The sequence below is a fragment of the Nesoenas mayeri genome (assembly GCF_963082525.1).
Source record: "Nesoenas mayeri genome assembly, chromosome: 14".
Taxonomy (NCBI): Eukaryota; Metazoa; Chordata; class Aves; order Columbiformes; family Columbidae; genus Nesoenas; species Nesoenas mayeri.
The window spans coordinates 16,541,865-16,562,918 of record NC_137556.1 but is presented as its reverse complement, the minus strand read 5'-3'; the positions used below and the strand labels follow the sequence as shown (position 1 = coordinate 16,562,918).

The 21,054-nt window shown below is 47.6% G+C and overlaps 1 protein-coding gene across 9 annotated transcripts in view; it reads left to right on the top strand.

Moving 5' to 3' along the window:
- The window catches only part of ANKHD1 (ankyrin repeat and KH domain containing 1), a gene marked incomplete at its 3' end in the record, with an annotated part of 115,094 nt that extends 96,209 nt beyond the window's left edge, over positions 1-18,885 (top strand). For 3 of the 9 annotated variants that reach the window (XM_080353610.1, XM_080353605.1, XM_080353611.1), the window contains 11 exons: positions 462-608; positions 2,066-2,176; positions 3,674-3,823; positions 4,132-5,750; positions 10,670-10,849; positions 11,927-12,181; positions 13,465-13,640; positions 14,706-14,870; positions 15,323-15,369; positions 18,326-18,499; positions 18,680-18,816. In XM_080353610.1, the coding sequence (XP_080209736.1) occupies positions 462-608; positions 2,066-2,176; positions 3,674-3,823; positions 4,132-5,750; positions 10,670-10,849; positions 11,927-12,181; positions 13,465-13,640; positions 14,706-14,870; positions 15,323-15,369; positions 18,326-18,479 (3,004 nt within the window). Of the gene's footprint in view, positions 1-461; positions 609-2,065; positions 2,177-3,673; positions 3,824-4,131; positions 5,751-10,669; positions 10,865-11,275; positions 11,596-11,926; positions 12,182-13,464; positions 13,641-14,705; positions 14,871-15,322; positions 15,370-18,325; positions 18,500-18,679 lie in introns of those variants that run through there. The other 6 variants (XM_080353607.1, XM_080353613.1, XM_080353612.1 and 3 more) reach the window with 6 other exon arrangements.
- Positions 18,886-21,054: the final 2,169 nt, after the last annotated feature.

Genomic DNA, 21,054 nt, shown 5'->3' with positions numbered 1-21,054 from the left:
ACCCGTTCATAAGATGGAGGGGTGAGGGGTGGAAGCACTTTCCAGGGAATCTGTAACAATAAGAGCTGAAAAACACACATTTTCGAGTATTTAGTAAGTAAAAGACATTGTGACCAAAGTACCTTTTCTTAAAAAGCTATTCAAAAAGGAGAATGCAGTATAGACACGTAATCAAGATGTGTCTAAGTGGCTGCGTGCCACCTATTATAAACTATTTCAATCTGACGTCCTTAGTGTTTCTGGTCTTACTCTATTCAGTTTAGCACCTCACTTTCTGGAGGAAGCGTATAGAATGTGGACTAGAAGGTAAAAAGCTACATATGAAATCACCCAGCAGTTGTTCCAGGTAGAAAATAAGAATGAAAACAGTTCATGCTAGTAGTTTTAAGCTGAAAAAAAATATATACTGTAATGTTGTCATTTTATTCTGTAATTTGTAACCAGCACTTTTCTATTCCCAGACTTGACGGTGAAGGTCATTCAAATTCTTTGTCAAATACTTACAAGCCTGTTTCCCTGCCTCTGACCTCTCCAAATGTAAAGCTGAATCTGACTAGTCCAAAAAGAGGCCAGAAAAGAGAAGAAGGCTGGAAAGAAGTGGTTAGAAGGTAAAGACTTCAATTCTATGTTTAGAAACTGTCTGTGAGCTTTTTAGTTTGTAAATTATTCCCAAATATAGAATGTCCAGCAAGCTCGTTTAATTTTTTAATTGTATTTTAATTTATAAAACTTCTACCCCCCTTACTCTGTGAAAACAAGTTGCAGTCCTAATTTGTAGTGACTCTTCGCTAACTTCACATCAGGATGACATGAACATTTTATTTGGCACAAGGGTTTTCTTCACCTGTGACTCCAGTGGGGTAAAGGATGTGGGAATAATATATAATAATATAAAAGGGGGAATGAGTAGATGGCAGAAAAGCCCCCCCAGCAGATGAACTAAAAGCAGAATGGATGCTAGTAGAGGCAGATGATCTCTTGAAGGCTAAAATTCATAGTGCTTTGGGCTGTGACCTCGATCGCCGATTGCGTGGAAAATTTTGTAACCTCAGAGTGCTAGAGGTGAATTAGATGCAGAGATTTTTCTGTAAAGCAAATGTTCCCTTTGAAAATGTACTATTTTTTATTATGTGGCCATTCACACCCCAATATGTTTTCTGTAATCTTTATGATGCCGACTGCTTGTAACTAGAAATTGTCATCTGGCTTTCCTTTTTTTGTTCTCTTTATCAAAAAGGAACACAGCATGAACATACAAATGGCAGATGCTTTGGCTTCACTTATGATGCCCTCCTGCTTTTGTGTTCTGCAATGCTAGTGGCCACATATGCTCATTTTAGAGAATTTTAGGCTATGTGCAAAGAACATAGTTGTACGGAGCATTTATGCATTGAGATTAGTGAAAGCCACAGACTGTTCTTAATAAAGGTTAAAAAGGCATTTTAATCTTCAAGTGTTTGAACCCTTAGCGAGTCGGTTCAGTCTCTGCCTTTTGTTGTGCTCCAAATGGGGTTCTCCACTGGGACGGGACCTTGCTAAATGTGTGGCCGCAGAGAGCCCACACTTGGTGAGTCTTGCAGGCATGAAGCCATTCGACAGCCGGCTGACCTTTCCAGGGCTGCACACACTCCCTGCCACTGCCCCTGGAGCTGCTCCGTCTGTCCTCCTGGGTCTCTCGAGTCACGTAGGCGCAACTCAACTGCTTGGTTGGGTATTGTCTGCTCTTCTGCTGGAGATGGTGGGGTTCTAGAGATGGCATCCAAAACCCCACCTTTCCTCACCCCTGAGGAATCAGGCCTTGTCTCCTAAAGACTGTGTCCATAAAGTGTTCTGCACTGGTGTTTGCTGTGCCCTGACTGATCAAAACATGTGTCCCGTCAAAGAGCGCTTTGGTGATTTTAGATGTGTATGCAAAATGTCCAGGAGCTGCATGCCTTCCTCTCCTAAAAATCTCTCCTGGTCTCAACAAGAATTCTTCTCCTCTCTTTCCATGAGTAACCCCCTGGCTAGGAGGGATATCTGTCAAAGAAATGACCACTGAAAACATCCCTTCTGCCCTTGACAGGCAAGTAGGCAGAGTTTTGAAAGACCCTCCCCCTAGCAACAATCTGCAGCCAACACCAATCGAACAGTTTCAGCTGCAGAGAGGAGGGCGCTGCTGTTCTGGAGCAAAAAGGTACTGTTTTGGGCACTTCTCAAGGTAAAAACCATCAAGCTTGCCAGGTAGGGAGGGAAGTGATAGTGGGTGATGGGCAGGTGAGGGCCTGGGTGCTGGGACGAGCTTTCTTGGAGGAGGAAAGTCTCCGTGGGTGGTGGCATGGGGTTCCTCGTGGGCTGAGGTGGAAGCAGACCACGGTATGGTTAGGAGCCCTGTGTGGGTGTATTTTGAAAGTTAGGTGATGGTGAGAGCTCTGGTTTGAGGAGGCAGTGACCGGGATGTCTGGCTTGAGAGAGGAGACTTGGAGGTGCAGAGGGGAAGAAAGCACAAAGCATCAAACAGCCTTGGGAGGAGAGCTGGGTGCGTGCTCTGAGAACCTGCGTGCTGGGGATGGGGAGGGTTGTAGCATGCTCTCCTGGCAGAAGAGGGGGGAAGAATATTCACCTTGGCAAGATGAGGTGATGCTTTAGAGCATTTCCATGTATTTAGATGTGTTTAAGATAAATTGGGTTTCCTTTCAATCCTGTTAAGTTAGAAACAGTTTCCTGGGGATCAAGTTACTGCAAAGTTTCTGAGACTGGAGTAGCTGGGTGAAGCCGGCAGCCTCTTCAGCGGGGTGCTGGTGATCTGTATGTACAGTGTTCAGAGGTGTCTGTGTTGTGATCACAGCGGTTTCTGAAAGCCCTTTGAATCCCCTCTACTTGCTGAACTGTTGCACATCGCTGGCAAGCTTGAGAGCAGTGTATGGGCTTGAGAGGTTCCGCTTGGACAGTCTGGGAACAGTGATGGCCCATCGAGACCTCGCCTGAGGTCTGGCTGCAAGTGTGCCCCGTCACCAGAGACTTCCCTGCACTTGATCCACTGATACCATGTCAACTAGAAAAATCCTAAATTGACTTATTTCACTGGTTGCAGTGTTGTAGCTTGACCGTGGGCCTGCTGCTGCAAATCTGTGCTGCTTTCACAGTGGCTTCCCGCAGCTCCTTAAATCACAGAGCTGCACAGTTTAACCATCTGCTGTTGTGTAGGGTCACACATGAACTTTCAGAACACGAGGCCTTGAGCGAGGTGGATGTGAGTGTTATTACCAAGCTGATCACTGAGAAAACATTAGAAAACCGCCTTCTCCTTACTATAAATGGTTGAAGTAGCTAAGACATGGGCTTTTATATTCAAAAGAACACTATTTATATAAATTTAGGTTGATAAGCTAAGGTTATGTCTCACTTCAAAGGTACATAAGATAAAATCCAAAAGTGTTTCTGGAGGTACATACATCTGTGTTACAACAGTGGTGGAATGAATGCTTCTGGAGAATCCTCATCGGGTACTGAGGATGATGAGTAGTTTGAGTGGGGGAGTTCTAGAGGGGCTCCAAAGGGTGAAGAATATATCAGCAGAAAACCACTTGCTGCCCCAAAACTTAAAAATATACCACCTGTCAGACAGCAAGGGATTTTTGTGTGCCTGTAAAATCTGAATACGTTTCACGGATTTCTAATCTTTGTGATATAGGTCAAAGAAATTATCTGTCCCAGCTTCTGTCGTATCTAGAATAATGGGAAGAGGTGGGTGCAACATCACAGCAATTCAAGATGTCACTGGTGCCCATATTGATGTTGATAAGCAAAAAGATAAGAACGGAGAGAGAATGATCACTATAAGGTACAGTATCTAGAAATGAAAGTCTTGAGTTAATCCACAATGTCATTTATTAAGAAGTTTGTTTGGATTTTAAGATGGAACATATTTAGCTTCTTGGTACTAGAACAGAACGTTACATTACTGCTGCCAAGATACGCTGAAGGTCTGTTTCTTCAACGATAATCCTTAAGATACACAAAATTCAATAAATAAATTCTTGAAGTAAACAGAAACTAGACTTGCAGATCAGTATCAAATTGAGCCTATGGAACATTGCACAAAGTAGCGTTTCCTTTTGCAAAAGATAAATATGTTTGTATTTAATCTAGGGGCGGTACAGAGTCAACACGATACGCAGTGCAACTCATTAATGCCCTCATTCAAGATCCTGCCAAGGAACTGGAAGACTTGATTCCTAAAACTCATATAAGAACACCTGCTTCGAGTAGCAAATCAATCCATGCAAACTTTTCATCTGGAGTCAGCACTGCGACTGCTTCAAACAAGAACTCCTTTCCTCTCGGAGCACCGCCCATAGTCACATCGCAGTCATCAACACTATCTACTTTTCAGCCTGCTAACAAATTAAACAAGAACGTCCCAGCAAATGTGCGCTCATCTTTTCCGGTGTCTCTTCCTCTAGCTTATTCTCACCCTCATTTTGCCTTGCTGGCTGCCCAAACTATGCAACAGATCCGGCACCCTCGCTTACCTATGGCCCAGTTTGGAGGAACTTTTTCACCTTCACCGAACACTTGGGGACCATTCCCAGTGAGACCAGTTAACCCTGGCAGCACAAACAGCTCTCCAAAGCATAATAGTTCAAGTCGTGTAGGTAGTCAGAATGGAAATATTTTGCAGACGGAGTCTCCTGGATTAGCTACTTCTAGTTGTCCCATTACTGTCTCTTCTGTAGCTGCTTCCACCCAACCACTATGTGTAACCAGTAATCGGACTCCCTCTTCCGTCAGAAAGCAGTTGTTTGCCTGCGTTCCCAAGACGAGTGCTGCAGCAACGGCGATCTCAACTGTGACGAGCACCTGTAGCACTCTGCCTTCAACTTCCTCTGCCCCCGCAAACAACGGGCAAGTGCCCACAGCATTTCTGCCACCTAATGCTCCACAAACACAGCATTCTGCACCTAAAGCGGACTCTTTCTCGGCTGTCTCAGCACCCAAAGAGAAGGTGTCAACGCCGGACCAGCCCACTGCAAATGCGTGCACGCCATCTTCAGTTGCAAGTAGTTGCAGTATGTCAGCTAGCAGCAACTCAGGAGTCACTGAAACTCGCCCATCGAGCAGTCCTGCACCGCTAAATAACGTCCAAGATGAGATACTGCCAACCAGCGTGTCAGAGATCAATCCTTCTATGTCAATGCCTTTTTCATCCAGCTCAGAACCTGCTTCTTTAAGCTTAGCATCACCCAGGTCAGTTGTTGCAGATAATCAGGACAACAGTAACTTACCTCAAGTAGCTGTACCAGCACCTCGAGTTACTCACAGGATGCAGTCCAGAGGTTCTTTCTATTCAGTGGTACCAAATGCAAACCTCCACCAAGATCCTCAGTCTATTTTTGTTACTAATCAAGTTCCTTTAACACCTTCTCAAGGTCCACCTGCTGCAGTGCAGCTTTCATCAGCCATGAATGTTATGAACAGTTCTCAGATGCACATTAACCCAGCAAACAAATCATTGCCTCCTACTTTTGGGCCAGCAACGCTCTTCAATCACTTTAGTACTAGTCTTTTTGATAGCAACCAGGTGCCAGCTAACCAAGGATGGGGAGACTGTCCACTATCCACTCGAGCAGCAGCTGACCCATCTTTCACTGTTCAGTCTACCTTTCTGAATAACTCTGTGCTAGGACATGTGGAAAATGTACATCCTGACAACTCCAAGGCTCCTGGTTTCAGGCCACCTTCCCAACGGGTTTCGACTAGTCCTGTGGGTAAGTCATTAAGAGCATGAGCTGGACACAATTCTTTCTCCAACCGTTACATTTCGATCATCTCAAACTGATTGACAAGTAGTGTACAAAAGACAGTTAGAGAATACAAACGTAACAAGGATGGCTTGTTTCTTCTAAGTGCTTTTTAAAATGTTGATGACGATTTTTGTCCTTTTTAGTTCCTCTAGGATGTTTGGTGTTTGGAACAGTGCAGATGTTGCATTGCTTGTCCTCTGTAAGACACAGGAGTGCTTCTACCTCTTTGTAGAGTTCAGAATAGCACTGATTTTAGCTTTTGAGTTGGAATGGAACATTGGGTCGGGTGATAACAAACCTGAAATAGTGGGGCCAGGACTCCTGACAGGTTCCAGCTGCAGGAGTGACTGCAAGCAGTTGTCAGTGTTTCACCTGAGACTCCAATTGACTCAGTGAGGGTAAACTCTGTTCTTTTTGTCTCATGATATGGCTCTGGGATTTAATAAGCTTATGTTGTGCTTTGGGAAATCGATGTGCTCCGTGGTGTGTTTTATTAGGAAGTTACTGTCCTCCTGCTGTGAAGTATAGCAGTTCAAGCTTACCTGCGCATATTTTGAAATAGGTTAGAAACACTCACTCTGCACTCACACTCCCTGCCCTTGCTGTGCTCTGCCTAAAGGATTATTATCATCTTAGTGTTCAGACTGTGTTGCGGGCAAGTGGCTGCACCCATATGGCTGGAAGGGACCCTCAAGAGATCTAGTCTGTGCCACCCTGTTCTCCCCTTCAATCTTGCCATAATGGCTTTATGGTGCTTTGAAGCTGCGTAGCTAGAGAGCCTTGCTTTGAAGGTGTCTCTAGTCTTGCAGTTCATGTGAGATGTTTGGAATAACCCTTCAGGACTTGAATGCTGGACTGGGCCAAGGCCAGCAGTTTGACTTTCAGACTGAAAGGAGAAGGGGGCATTCCCTTTCCCTCAGTTCATTAACAGACATGCAGGACTTCTGAAAACCAGAACACATCTCCCTGACTAGCTTTAACCACAAAACTGGATGTTTGCTAGCACTGAAGTTTTCTTAGTAGTTTCATTTGGGCCATATAGCTCTGCAGAGCGAGCGAATACCTAGAGCTTTTGTGCCACGTGCGGTCCCAGAGCAGTAAGCAGAACCAGATGTAAGGCCGTGGAAGGTAAAGTAACTGCACCTTGTTCATCATATAGGCTGCTAGTAAAAGAATTGCCAGACCCTCCTCAGCAGACTTCAGAAACACTTTATATTGCCTCAGCTTTTTCTCTGCAGTGCTCTAAACTGGTAGCTGGCTAATGCCAGAATAACCCCTGCGGAAGGAAGCTCGTGGCAGATGGGATCTGCTGATTTTTCTCATGATTGCATCTTGCATATACAAATATGGCTGGCTGGGACTTCCCATAGCAGCAAAAAAATTGACGGTACCTTTATGCCAAGGTCATCTGTTTGTCATTGGGAAAGAACTCTTGGTCCTTTTATATACCCTTAAATGAGCGTAAGTATTGAAAAGGTAGTCTAAATTTGTTTCTTCCCTTAATTAGGAGGGTTAGGTGGGTACTCAAGGAGAGCTCATGTGGTTGGCTCTGGGGAGATAGGTGTGAAGTTCTTCTCAACTCACACACAAAAATATTTGGACCAAATACATTTTTTCTGAGCTGGAATTCAATTGGGATATTGCAAAGTGAAGAAAAACTACAAGTAGGTAGATGTGCCACTAAAATTCTGCCTGACAGGAGGTGACTGATTACGCAGGTCTTTAGTTGATTCATTTAATGTCATTCTACTTAATACTCCTTTATATCACTTTCATTTCAGAGTCGAAATTGTCTGTTGTATGGGAGGCAAGGGGGAGCCTGGGGAGAAGGGGTGAACGGGGATGGTGCGCTGAGGACCCCCCCATGCCTTCCCTTGGTGGGTAGGTGTGGTGCCGTGGTGTGTCCACTCGTCTCATTCACCTGCTCTTCCCAGGGGATCGGACTTTCTGCTCAGCTCAACCTGTGAGCTGGGTTGAACCGGGAACAACCGTGGCTGTTTCCATCACGTTCAGTGGCAGATTTCATGAGATCTTGAGAAGCTGGGGAAAGGGCCTGTTACTACTGGCTTGCACTTTGGCCAACAGCACAATGAGCAAGGGGCAGGGTGGGCCTTGCCTGGCCATTCAGGGCACTTGTGTGCGATGAGAGGAGCAGTAACGGCCGTCACAACAGATGGATGCAGGTTCCCTAATCTCAGCTGTGACTCTGCGCCTGACAGAGCAGAGCTTTGTGTTTTGTGCCTGTTTTGCACAGTTGGACTGTGGCAAATTTTCCACAAGGCAGTGTCTCTTTGTGGTCACCTCTAAGCTGATTTGGTGGAGGTTTAATATAATTGAATTGTACAATAAGCCAGCTTTTTCATAACAAGTTGTCACCACAGGGTGGATGGCGTTCGGGTGCTCTGCTTTACCTGTTCATGTGTAAGCTCGTTTGCAGTGTGAATTTTCTCTGGTTCGGTGGTTCCTTTGAGGCACAGATACATGTGCAGATCTCAACAGCTGCGGGTCTGTTCTGGAAATGGCCTTTTGCCTCGCTTATGTCTTCAGATCTCTTGTCCTAGCAGTCTGCAGATTGAAGGCAGACTTGACCCAACCATTTGGGAAGGCTGTGGGGAAGACCAGAAGAAGTGTATCTGTTACATTTTTCCCCTATGCATTTTAAGAACGAGTTTGAGACCTTGCTCATGTGGCTTTAGAAGGTACCACAAACATGAAATATGCCAGTTTAGGAAGTAGCGCATGAGTACAAAGTTGTATGAAGTGACTGGCTGTCCTGTTTTACATGGCATGACCAAGTGTTGTGGCTGTTTCTCTAAAGGTCGAGGTAGCTCGTGGAGTAACCAGTTTCTGCAGAAGTGCCTGGGGGCTTTGATAGACTGCATTTTGAGTGGAGTTTGTGTGAGATTGATACACGCGTCTGAAAAGCTCAGTTATGCTTTCAGAGCATGATGAAGAGTTTGAATTCATAGCCAGCGTAACTGCAGAGTATGGTATTGCGAAAGGTTTTAGTATTGCAGAGCTTAATTTTGTTGCTAGGAAGCTCATTACTGATATTAGGATTCTGTAAGTTGTTGTTCATAAAAGCCATTTTTAATATTGAGCAAAGGTGTTTTTCACCCACTTTTATGAAAGGCAGAATAATGGTAAAAACTGTTATTTACAACTTGAACACAGATCACTCTGACTTTGTGCATCCATGGCTGTCATCATCTATGGCAACCTGTGAGTTACCCAGCAGTGCTGAGTGGTCTTGGCTGTACAGTCACTTGCACTTTGATAGCTGCATACCTGTCCTACAAGCCTCCAAAAGGCACAGCTGAGCATATCTCTTCTGCAGAAAAGCTCTTTTTGTCACAATCTCTGCCTTGTTCCGTTCAGGAAACCAGCAGCCCCGTTACCCCTCTGTATGGGGCAGAGACTCGGGACCTTCGATGGTTTGTCAGCCAGCTGGAGACTTGTTTTTGCTGTGCGATGGAATCGGTTACCACAGGGGCCTTTTGACTGCCCCTGAGCTGACTTGTGGATGGAGGGTTAACAAGAGCGTCCCATCAGTAGCTTCATGGCAGACGCACAGGGAAGGCCCTCGGCTGGAGTTGCTGCAATGTCTTTATGTCTCCATGCTGGAGACCAGTCTGCAGCTCCTGACAAAGGCAGATCAAGCAAACTGTTTGCAGGGAACCTGCACGCTCATTAGCATCCGCCTCGTAGCCATGGAGTCTTGTACTTTGTGCTGTGACAAACCCTGAAGGTTTGTCCTCTCACACTCAGGTCCCTTCATCTGAGCACCCCGTGGTGGCAGTGATTTATTTCTCCTTATCTGTAATGGAAACTTATCTTTTTTTAACCTTTGGGATGAGGCTAGTGAAAAAAATACCTACATCAAATCCAGCGCGTCATTTCTGTCAGCGTCAGGTTGGATCTGATACTTCTGGAAGCAGTAAATCAGGTTGGCTTGGTTGATAATACTGGGGGAAGAAGACCTGGCTTTCAGATCCAGATGGTGAAGGGTGCACCTCTAGTCTCTGAGTTAAGGTGTTGCCTGTCACCACTGCTGTTTGCAGACTGCTGTGGGGTACGGAGGTACAACCTTCAACCTTGCTCTGCAGCAATATAGGCTGGTCCTGGTTGTGGTCATTTTGAAACGTTTAAATGGTTTTGAAACTAGTCTTGTTTAATAGGCCCTTGAAACTAAACCCAAAACTCAGGTGAACCACAGCCATGCCCGTTTCTGCTTTCAGGTAGTAATGTGTGATAAGAGTTTTTACAACATTTTGGAAAAAGTGCTTAAAAGCTTCGGCTTATTAAAAAACTGTAATTCCCCCTTGCTGATGATTTTTGTGGGACTTTGAACTTTCTCTCCTTCTCTCCCTTCCTCATGCAACACTGTAGAAAGAAGAGCCCTCAACTGTCATGCTGTGTGTCAGCCCTGTTTCTGTGGACACAGCATGATCTATATGTGAATGTACCTATAGGATGGCAAAAAAACCCCATACTGCAGAGAACTGCTTTCCTGGTGCTGGATTCCCCTGGGACTTTCACAGAGCCCTGTATCCCTGTTTCACTTGTGTGGCTTTTTCGTAAGCAAAGATCCTTGCCACTCCAAGCTTTCCTCCTTTGCGCTCCCTGCTGAGATCATTGCCTTTCAGTGACCAAAGGGATGGCTGTTTTTGTTAAAAGTTCAGACCAAAACAGAGAGCATACAGCAATGCCTTCTGTCGGTTTCTAAGGGAGGAGAATCGTGCACCTGTAAAATGAACTTACTATGTGCAGATACCCCCAAAGGTGATGAGATGCTTGAATTATATTTGGAGCACTAGCTCTCTCTGGTGCTTTGAAGCAGGTTCCCAAAGAGAGTTATTTAATCAAATTTATGTTTATTTCAGGCTTACCCTCTCTAGATCCATCCAACAGCTCTACAACTTCTTCTTCAGGTCCTTTGACAGGCTTTTCAGCAAACATACAAGGAGCACGGGTTTACCTTCAAGGGCCAGCGCCTGTTGGGACTCCCAGCTTTAACAGACAGCATTTTTCACCACATCCTTGGACAAGCGCAACAAATTCATGTAGGAACTTCATGGGTCTGTCTTAGTTAACTATAAATTCATAGCTATTGTCTTTAGTAGATTTGTAATTGGAGGGGAAATTAGCCAGTGATACACAAAATGCTTTCCAATTGCTTTTAGCAGGTGTGAGGATGGCATGTGTTTTTTTCCCATGTAAAATGCCACTAGTTCTGGTAGGATTACTATAGGCGTATTTGGGCAAAAAAATCAGTCATCGTAGGCTCTGAGCGGGCATGAAGCTGTGGGGGAGTTGAGGTGATTATACCAAACTAACGATCCCCTCTAAATAGCATGAGTATAATATTAGGTGAAAATATCGCAATTGCCATGGTTTGAAGTTATGCTTGCCTTTTTTTTCTTTTCTTTCTTTTTAATTGGGATTCTGGGATTATTTCATGTTACTTAAAATGTTCCAAAATCTTTAAGCATCATCTGAAGTAACAGTGGGTTTTCCTCCTAATGGGAAGAACATGGAAGTAGCTTTACAGAAAATGTGGGTCTTTGATTCAGAATCTGAAGAGGCTTTTCATGTCACTGCATGCAACTTCATTGCCACTCTGAGCTTAAGATCCAAAACGTTTAAATGAGTGCTCAAAGGAAGTTGGATTTCCCAAGAAGAGTCAGTGACGCTTCTGAAGTTGGTGGGACTTACACTCCTATGTTACACATGTGGCTTTGGGAAGCTGTCTAATTTCTCTTCTGCTGGAAGTGGTAGATACCAAAACCAGGCTGTTTCCATATTTATGGTATGATGGCTGATGCTTTCACGTCTTCCTGAAACTCTTCCATGTTTCTTATTCTTTCTTGTAATTAATTTAGATGTGCTGCTATGTCATGAGAATATCACTGGATTCTGATGGCTGAAAGCATTTGTGTTATACTGTTGATTTTTAGAGTTTATTTTAACTCTAAGCAGAATTTCTGTGAAAGACTTGAAAAATACTTGCCACAAAAGGCCTCTAAAACCCTTTTATCATTTGCTTTGACATAATCTTGGGGGGCATAGAGCGGGTAGCATTGATGCTTGCTAGCTTGCGTGCTCTGTGTGCAATTAAGCAAGAGAAATGTTCTTTCCAGCAGGTGAATCTCCTATTCCATCAGTCTCCTCAGGATCATCTTCGCCCCTTTCAGCTGCTTCTGCACCTTCTAACCTGGGCCAGCCAAAAACGGGTAGCGCCAATCAAGATCGCAAGGTCCCCCCTCCCATCGGGACAGAAAGGCTCGCTAGAATTCGGCAGGGAGGATCTGTCACTCCTACGCCCTTAGGAACCAACTTCACGGCTCCTGTTGGTCATAGCGGTATTTGGTCCTTTGGAGTTAACAGCGTGTCTGGTAAGTCTGTTGTACAGCCTGGGGTAGCCCAAATAAACTTGTAGGGCCTTTGGGAAGTACTACATTTGAAAAGAAAGTTGAGGAGGAGGAATGAAGTTCCACAGAGAGTAATCAGTTTTCATGTAGTATGTCCTAACGGGAAAACTGGTGTCAGTGGGAGAGTGTGTATCAATAAAGTGCTGTGGTTTCAGTTCCTAACGTAGGTGATTCTCACCCAACCTAGACCTGTCTGTCATCATACACTTGTAAACCCTGACAACAGTTCAGAAATGTCATGTTGTCTGTTTAATGATACAGAATTTTTAAAACAAAGAACTTTTATCTGTTAAGTGGGTTCATTTCCAAGTCTGACCCTTGGCCTAAAAGCACAGCTGCCTCTGTCCGTATTTCTATCTTGCTTTCTGTTAACACTTAACACAAATGTCAGTTGTGTTGCAGCTAATGTATCCAGAACCAAACAGTTATGGATGCTGATTTTTTGCATTGATCTCTTCTTGAATAGCATGGGGTGACTTCTGCTTCAGGCAGCCCCAGTTTCAGAAGAATAACTCTGAAACAGCTGAAGTTTTACATTCAGTTTCCTGATAGCTTGAGGTTCTTGTGGAAAGGAGGAGCTGCAGCATTCGAGGTGTAAGGTGTTTCCATTGTTAACTTTAAAGACAAATATTTAATAGTCCTGTATTTGTTACATTTTTCAATGAAGCTCTCCATGCTTCAATTCATTTAGTGTCTCAGCGTTGCTGTGTGTCTTCAGTAACATCCTGGATGTGCTCAGAGACGCTGCTTGGAGGTTTACAGGATCTTAGGTGTGCTGCTGTGGGCACCTGAAACTAGTAGTCCCCATTATCTCTGTGCTTGTCTGGAGGATCAAGATGCAGACGAACATGCAGTCAGCACGTGCCTGGCCAGGCTTCCGTGGCCTCACCAGTCCCTCTATTTCCCTTTTTTTGCCTCTGTCCTAAGTGAAACTTTTGTCCATATTCCTATGGTACATGAGAGCATGTGAGAGCTGGAGGGAATGAAAGTGTGTGTGCATGTAGCCAGCCTTAGATAGTGTTACCTGCTGCAGCTTCCCTGTGACAGGCCTTGATGCTACAGATCATACTTGGGGGTTTGCATTGTCTGTAATGGGTTATTAACCTAAAAACTGCCCTAAGATAGCTCTGTGGCTGTGTGTTTTCAGGGAGCCTTTGGATGTTTATAGGTGTGTACAGCTGCGGAATTCTACTCCAAAGTATATTGCATGAATTATAATCAGCCATTTTCAATCTCCTCCTTTCCAGAAGGCTTGTCGGGTTGGTCTCAGCCTGTCATGGGAAATCATCCGATGCATCAGCAGCTGTCAGACCCAGGCACATTTTCTCAGCATCAGCCAATGGAGAGGGATGATTCCGGAATAGTGGCTCCCTCGAATATTTTCCACCAACCTATGCCAAATAGTTTTGTGGATTTTTCTAAAGTAAGTTTCAGAGGATTGGATTTAGTCTATAAAATTACACAAGGACTTCCTTTGTTTTATTTCCTGTTCTGTTTAGTATGCCTCTTCTACCATTGCTTGCCACACATAGTCCTGAGCCTCCTCTCATCCCAGTACTGACTAGAAAAGGTGCCCAAGCCTGGTGGCATGTGTAAACAAACCCAGAATTTGTAGATTGCAGTTGCTCTCTTGTCAAGTAGCTGGATACCTCCCTTGCTCGCCAGTGTTTCCTTTCTCAGGGGCTTAGTCACTTGGAAACATTTCATAAGGCTTGCACAGCTCTTGAGGCTGCTTAGAGGTTTGCTTAAGGCTTTGAGTACAAATCATGCCCATGAAGGCTTCATGCCTTTCTTAAGGAAGCGGCAGGATGAGAGCACCGCTCATGAGCCTGTGCCTTGTATGTTAATGCTGGAAAGCTTGAGGCAGACGGATGCAGCCGAGCCATAGTCAGCTCAGCCGCTGCAGACCTGTTCACAGCATCTTTCAGAAGGAGCTACAGCATATGCTCTTGGGATCTTCAAAATTGCAGAGCAGCAGTCATTCAGACATGGGAAAGGAATCTCATGGTTGCTGAAAGCTGCTCTCTAACTTTCTCTCTCTGAACCGGCAGAACATTTTAGATGACCATTAGTAATTCACAGAAAATCTTTAACTTGGAGACTTGTAGCTGCATACGGGCTGTGCTGAAATGCAGCCCCTGGCTGCAGTCCTGCGTGCACCAAGGTTAGAGCCTGGGAGGGAGTCCTGAGGTCACCGTACCGCTGCCGTGCCTGGCTGAAAGCGCTGTGCCAATGCTCCCTGGTGAGGTATAGTTCCAGAAAAACGGGTAAACTGACCTGAAACTTAAGCAATGAAGAGTCACTGTATTCCGTACTCTGCCTAGGTGTGTGGCGACACCCGTTTCCTCGCAGCACTAAGATATTTGCCAGTAGGCAAACATTATATATGGATGTGAACTGCCTCTGTCATCTTGGCAAACGCAGTACTAGAGTGGTCCTTCCCGACCACGGCCTGCTTCACTGACAGCGCTTTCTCTTGTTCCTCCAGGGCCTGCCCATTTCCATGTACGGCGGCACTCTAATACCCTCGCACCCCCAGCTGGCGGATGGCCCGGGAGGGCCCCTCTTTAACGGGCTCCATACTCCAGATCCCGCCTGGAATCCCATGATCAAAGTTGTCCAGAACTCAACAGAATGTACTGATGCTCAGCAGGTAGTGTGGCTGCTTTTTTCCACCTTTGCTTACCTGAGGCTTTTTATGGTGTTGTGCTTCAGTTCGGTTCTCTTCATTTTTGGATAGGTGCCACTTATTTTTTTCAGTTCTTTGATACCAGAATTGAGATTGTTTGCATGACTTTTCCCCTACAGTTAGTGTGTGTTTATATAGTGCTATCTGTACCAAACCTTTCAGGTAAAATAAGCAGCATTTCAAGACTGCTCAGCCAGGTAATAGACTTTGTTGTAAGGGAGAGGGTTTGTATCTATACTCAGAATCTTGCAAGTTGTCGGTCAAACCTCTGCCAGAGCTGAAGAGGCCTTTGAATGATCTGCTTGTATTTTAGGGGGAAGCCTTAAGCTTGCCCTCTGGTGGCTCTGTTAAACACTCTGTTAAACGAACCTTGATTTGTTTTCATAATAGACTTGTCTTTTTATTTCTTGCTGTAGATTTGGCCTGGCACCTGGGCACCTCACATTGGAAACATGCATCTCAAGTACGTCAACTGATTTAAGGGGGTCTCTCCTTTTTTAGCCTTATTTTGGGAATCTTTATGATCTTGAAGAACACTGGGGATTTTTTTAGATGTGCCTAATTAAGCAATTTTTTGTAGGCTGTACCAATGGAAACTCGATTACCCATTGTATAAGAACAAATTGATTTACCTACACAAACTGATTCAGTTCTCCAGTTAGTTTAGCCATTTTGAACTTAAGACGAAACTAGTGCTTTTGGCTAAACACTACTGAATGCTCTGTGTATGCAGCAGAGAACTCACTGATTATATGATATCAGCCTTTTAAAAGGGGGTGGTGAATACATGTATAATTGTTTACATACTTAAAAGGAAAAGCTGAGTAAATTTCACGTCGTATAGTGGCTCTACTTTATGTAGCCTGTATTAATGTGAAATATTTACCTGAATATTCAATAAAAGGCGAACAGTATTTGTAGGTTGTGCGTGAGAATTTTGGAAGAGAATGTATGTTGTCATCAATAGCTGCTGCTGTGCCCAGTGATGGCTCCTCTCAGGTCACGTAACCAGCACGTGGATGCAGCGAGGCTTTGGGGGAGGCTCGTTGTCTGCAATAGGAGGTCTGCTGGTCGTTAGCCTTGTGTGTGTGTGTGCGTGTGGAAACATTTATGCATTACTCTTCTTTCTTTTTGGATTAGTTCTGCTGCTTCCAGCGTTCTTTTTCCAGGTGAATTGCCTGAGAGATCAGGTTTTGTTCAGGGGTTGGAGATGAGGGCTGAGTTGACAGTGTGGAAACTGATGGTATCTTAATGTAGCGAAAGTAAAAAGGTAGCTCGTAGGTAAATGCAGGGTTTCTTCACCTGACACACTGGGACCAGCTGCCCAGAAGCAGCTCCTAGGAAAAGAGAGACCACTTCCCACGAGAGAAAAATTCAGTTCGAAGCTTCTTGTAACCCTTTAAATCTGGTAAGAGCTCCTCAAGTCCTTTCCGCGAGGAAGGAAGGGATTTTTGCATACTGCTTAAGAAGAATGGTCATTCTCTAGCCAGATGCAGAAGTTCTCTTTCTGCATTTGGACTGTGCCTGTTTCTGCTTTTGCTCGGTGGCAGTGCAGGAACGACACTGAATATTTGGTCCGTTCCTCAAACAGGTAACTGCAGTGCACGTAGTGTCCAATCTCATGGGCCGCTCTCGGTGCTCTTGGAGGAGACAGAGACTTCTCCACCTTCCTGCACCTGCTCCACACAAATCCTGACACACAGCAACAGTTTCCCCAGGAAAAGAGGCACTGAAAACCCAAAGTGCACAAGCAATATCTGAGCACTGAAGGCAAAGAAACCTCAGAAATGCTACTGGATGATATATTCAGATATTTCTAGCATTCAAGGAAGAAATGTAAAAAAAACATTGAACTGCTGCTGCACCTAGTAGTGCAAACACCAAAGGAGAAACACTTGTGTTAACACTTATTTGCATTGAAAACAAATGGTATTGTAGTGCAATAAGTGTTTGCTCCTGGGGTGAGTCACAGGGGAGGACCCCACCGTGCCCCCACCCACCTGTGTGAGCTCCATGGCCCTGATGGGCACCGCCACCCCCTGCCCCATCCTGGGAGCCACCGTCCCCCTGTCCCACACCCCGTGAGCACCATCTACTCTACCCAGCACGGGGATGGGGTTGTCCATTGAACGGAACAGTGGCCTCAGCTGCCCCATCCCTGCCTAATTTAGGCAGCTCCTTCCTGAGCCACTCTCTTCCTGGGCTCTCCACCCTGCAGCTCGGTCCTTGGCCACGGGCGACTGCTCTGGGCATCACATCCAGGCAGGTCCATGGGGAGGTGGCTTCCCTGGCAGCCCAGGGCTGGATTGGAAAAGGCAACCCCAAATCTTTGTAGGACAATAGTGCCCCGTGGTCCGGGTGGGAGCAGGCAGAGGTGGTGCCTGCCCTGCAGCAGTGATGCTGGGGTGGTGGACACGGCGCTGGGCCCTCGGGGATAGGTCATGCCCAGGCACAGCTGGCTGGGGGAGGCGCGGGGGGCTCGTGCAAGACATTTGCTCCCACTCGAGGTCACCAGCCCTGCAGGAAGGTACTGGGGGGCACAGCTCCCTCCAGGGGTACCCAAGGTCTGCCCTCATGTCCCCTTTCCAACCCTGCCCCCCGCAAAGTTCATGGTTCAGCTGTCAAGCAGATCCTTTTCTTTGCTGTCTCTTGCCAGGACATCGTGTGCCCTGTCCTTCAGCTGGGCATGTTCTGCTTCAGCCACAGGTGCCCACCTGTGGGTGCTGGCTCCATTGTGTGCCTCTGATAAGCTTATCTGGGGCTGGGGAGCCAGGCCTGGGGCAGGCATGGGTTGCATAAGGTGTTCGTGGTGCCTTGAAGGGACGTCTGTGCTGGGCTGCAAGGACAGAAGGCCAGGGGGGCGCTGCCTGGGGCTGCGCACCCAGCAGGCTGGCACACTGCAGGACCTGTCCTGTTGAACCCGCCGCCTTGTCCTGGCGTGGGGCACAGCTGGTGGCTCGCCAGCTGAGCCGATGGGGATGGGTGCTCAGGTACAGCTGCCTGTGGTGCTGGGGAGGACACCCAGCCTCTGCTGCTGTGCGAGCTGCAGGGAGCCACCTCGGGCAGGGCGTGCTGGGGGCCTGCCTGCTGCCTGGCCGAGTGCCGCAGGGCTGGCCCTGCCTTTGGGGCAGCACAGGGTGGCTGCAGTGTCAGCTGCCACAGGGCACTCACGTCGGGGCTGGACCCCTGTGCTGTGCCCTGGCAGAGCTCCAGCAGCCTAAGGGGAGGAACACCGTGGGGAAGAGCTGCTGGGCAGGAGTGTCAGAGTCTGCCATGTGGGACGTGCCTCCAGAGGCAGCTGTGTCCGCAAGCTGTGGCCAAGTGCTGGGTCGCACCCCCTGCTCCAGGCTTAGGCCATGGTGCTCAGAGACAGGAGTGGCCAGGGGCTGGCAGTGCCTGACACCCCCTGCTTTTGGCAGGTACCCGCATCATCTACGACCGCAAGTTCCTGCTGGAGTGCAAGAATTCACCCGTGGCCAGGACCCTTCCCTGCTGCCTGCCCCAGATCCCCGGTGTCATATCCCCGGCCCAGTCCAGCCTCGTCAAGCTGGAGGAGCTCAAGGAGCGGAATGAGAGCGAAGAAGCCATGCCAGGTGAGCAGCCCAGCCACACAGCCCCTGCCTGCCTGCTGCCTGGGGCTCCCACCTGGCAGCGAGGGCAAGGGGAAATCCCAGCTCAGCCCCAGTTCCAGCTTCTGCCCTGTTTTGCCTGCATGTTTCTCCCAAGGCAGCCCCATCCTAACCCTGGCCCTGTATCCCTCTGTGTCCTTGCAGATCAAGACTAGTTTGAGATGGACATCTGGGTTTCCAGCTCCCAGTCTCCAGGCCATGGCTGGGCCTGTTCCTGGGCCTCGTGGAGGTGCTGGCACCGTGACCAGCTGGCTGCAGCCCTCTCTGATGCTGGGGATGGACATGTGACACCTCAGGCTCTAGCACAACTGGCTGGTGCAATTGCCTAGGAGCTCATGCTTGATCAATAAACACCATGAAACCCCTGTGCTAATGTTGTGCGTCTCTATGTTGGGTCTTACGTGGGTCCTCAGCACCCTGGGGAGGGGAGCAGCACTGGGAGCCCTTTGAGGGTGCAGAGGATCTTCCTCCTGCACTGAGACCCTGCACACTAGGGGTGGTGAACACAGGCCCTCTGCTGCCACGCTTGGGTTGCCACATGCCCCCAGCCTGTCCCAGCTGTGGTGAGGCAGCTGGTGACACCCCCCTGCAAGTGTGAGAGGGAGCAGCACAGCACATTGTGCTTGCTGTCCAGGGCCAACACACCACCTGGGTGTGCCTGAGCTGGTGGGCAGCACTGGCACAGGGATGTTTCTCCCTGAGGCCACCCAGGTTCCTTGGGTCCCTAACTTGGGTGTGAGCTGTGCCAGGACGGGCAGGAGCCCAGACAGGAGCAGGGGCTGTAGCTGCTGCACAAACCCTGGCCTTGCCAGGCTGCTCTGGGCTGGCAGCAGCTCACCCTCCCCAGCCGGCCTAGGACCCGGGGGCCACCTCCAGCAGAAAAGCTGGGCCATGTGCCTGCTGCCAAAGGCCAGCCCAGGGAGGCCAGGCTCCGTCACCCAGGGCAGCAGGGAAACACACTGCTGCCCCCCGGACCTGGGTCACGCTGGAGTGATTCCTGCCCTTCATGTCTTGTGAGCTGGGAGCACCCTGCCAGGGTAGGAGCCCCTTGGCCAAGCCTGAAGCCACTGTGGCCTTCACACAGTATGTTTGGGATTGGAAGGGATCTCAAAAGATCATCTAGTCCAATCCCCCTGCTGGAGCAGGAACGCCTGGGTGAGGTCGCACAGGAACATGTCCAGGTGGGTCTTGAATGTCTCCAGAGAAAGAGACTCCACAACCCCCCTGGGCAGCCTGTTCCAGTGTCTGTCACCCTTACTGAGAAGAAGTTTTTTCTCAAATTTAAGTGGAACCTCTTGTGTTCCAGCTTGATCCCATTACCCCTTGTCCTATCCTTGTTTGCCAACGAGAAGAGCCTGGCTCCATCCTTGTGGCACTCACCCTTTATATATTTATAAACATTAATAAGGTCACCCCTCAGTCTCCTCTTCTCCAAACTAAAGAGACCCAGCTCCCTCAGCCTTTCCTCACACGGGAGATGCTCCACTCCCTTCAGCATCTTTGTTGCCCTGCGCTGGACTCTCTCCAGCAGTTCCCTGTCCTGCTGGAACTGAGGGGCCACAACTGGACACAATATTCCAGATGTGGTCTCACCAGGGCAGAGTAGAGGGGAAGGAGAACCTCTCTCGATCTACACCCCCCTTCTAATACACCCCAGGTACCATTGGCTTCCTGGCCACAAGGGCCCAGTGCTGGCTCATGGTCATCCTGTTGTCCACCAGGACCCCCAGGTCCCTTTCCCCTACACTGCTCTCTAATATGTAATTTCCCAACCTATACTGGAACCTGGGGTTGTTCCTGCCCAGATGCAGGACTCTACACTTTCCCTTGTTAAATTTCATTAGGTTATTCCCCACCCAACTCTCCAGCCTGTCCAGGTCTCGCTGGATGGCAGCACAGCTTCCAGTGTCACCCACTCCTCCCAGCTTGGTGTCATCAGCAAACGTGCTGATAGTGCACTCTATTCCCTCGTCTAAGTCGTTAATGAATATATTGAATAATACTGTCCCCAGTACTGCCCCCTGAGGCACTGCACTAGGTACTGGCCTCCAACTGGACTCCGCACCATTGACCACCACTCTCTGGCTTCTCTCCTTAAGCCAGTTTGCAACCCACCTCACTACTCTATTGTCTAGACCACACCTCCTCAACTTAGCAACTAGGATGCTGTGGGAGACTGTGTCAAGGGCTTTACTGAAGTCAAGGTAGACCACATCCACCACTCTGCCATCATCCATCCACCTTGTTACATTCTCATAAAAGGCTATGAGGTTGGTCAAGCATGACTTACCCTTGGTAAAGCCATGCTGACTGCCCCTAATAACCCTCTTATCCTTGATATGTCTTGAGATGGCACCAAGGATAAGCTGTTCCATTACTTTCCCAAGGACAGAGGTGAGGCTGTCTGGTCTATAATTACCCAGGTCCTCCTTCTTGCCCTTTTTGAAGACAGGAGTGACATTTGCCCGGCCGTGTCCTCCCGGGATCCCCACACCCAACAGTCCTGGCTCCTGCTGCTC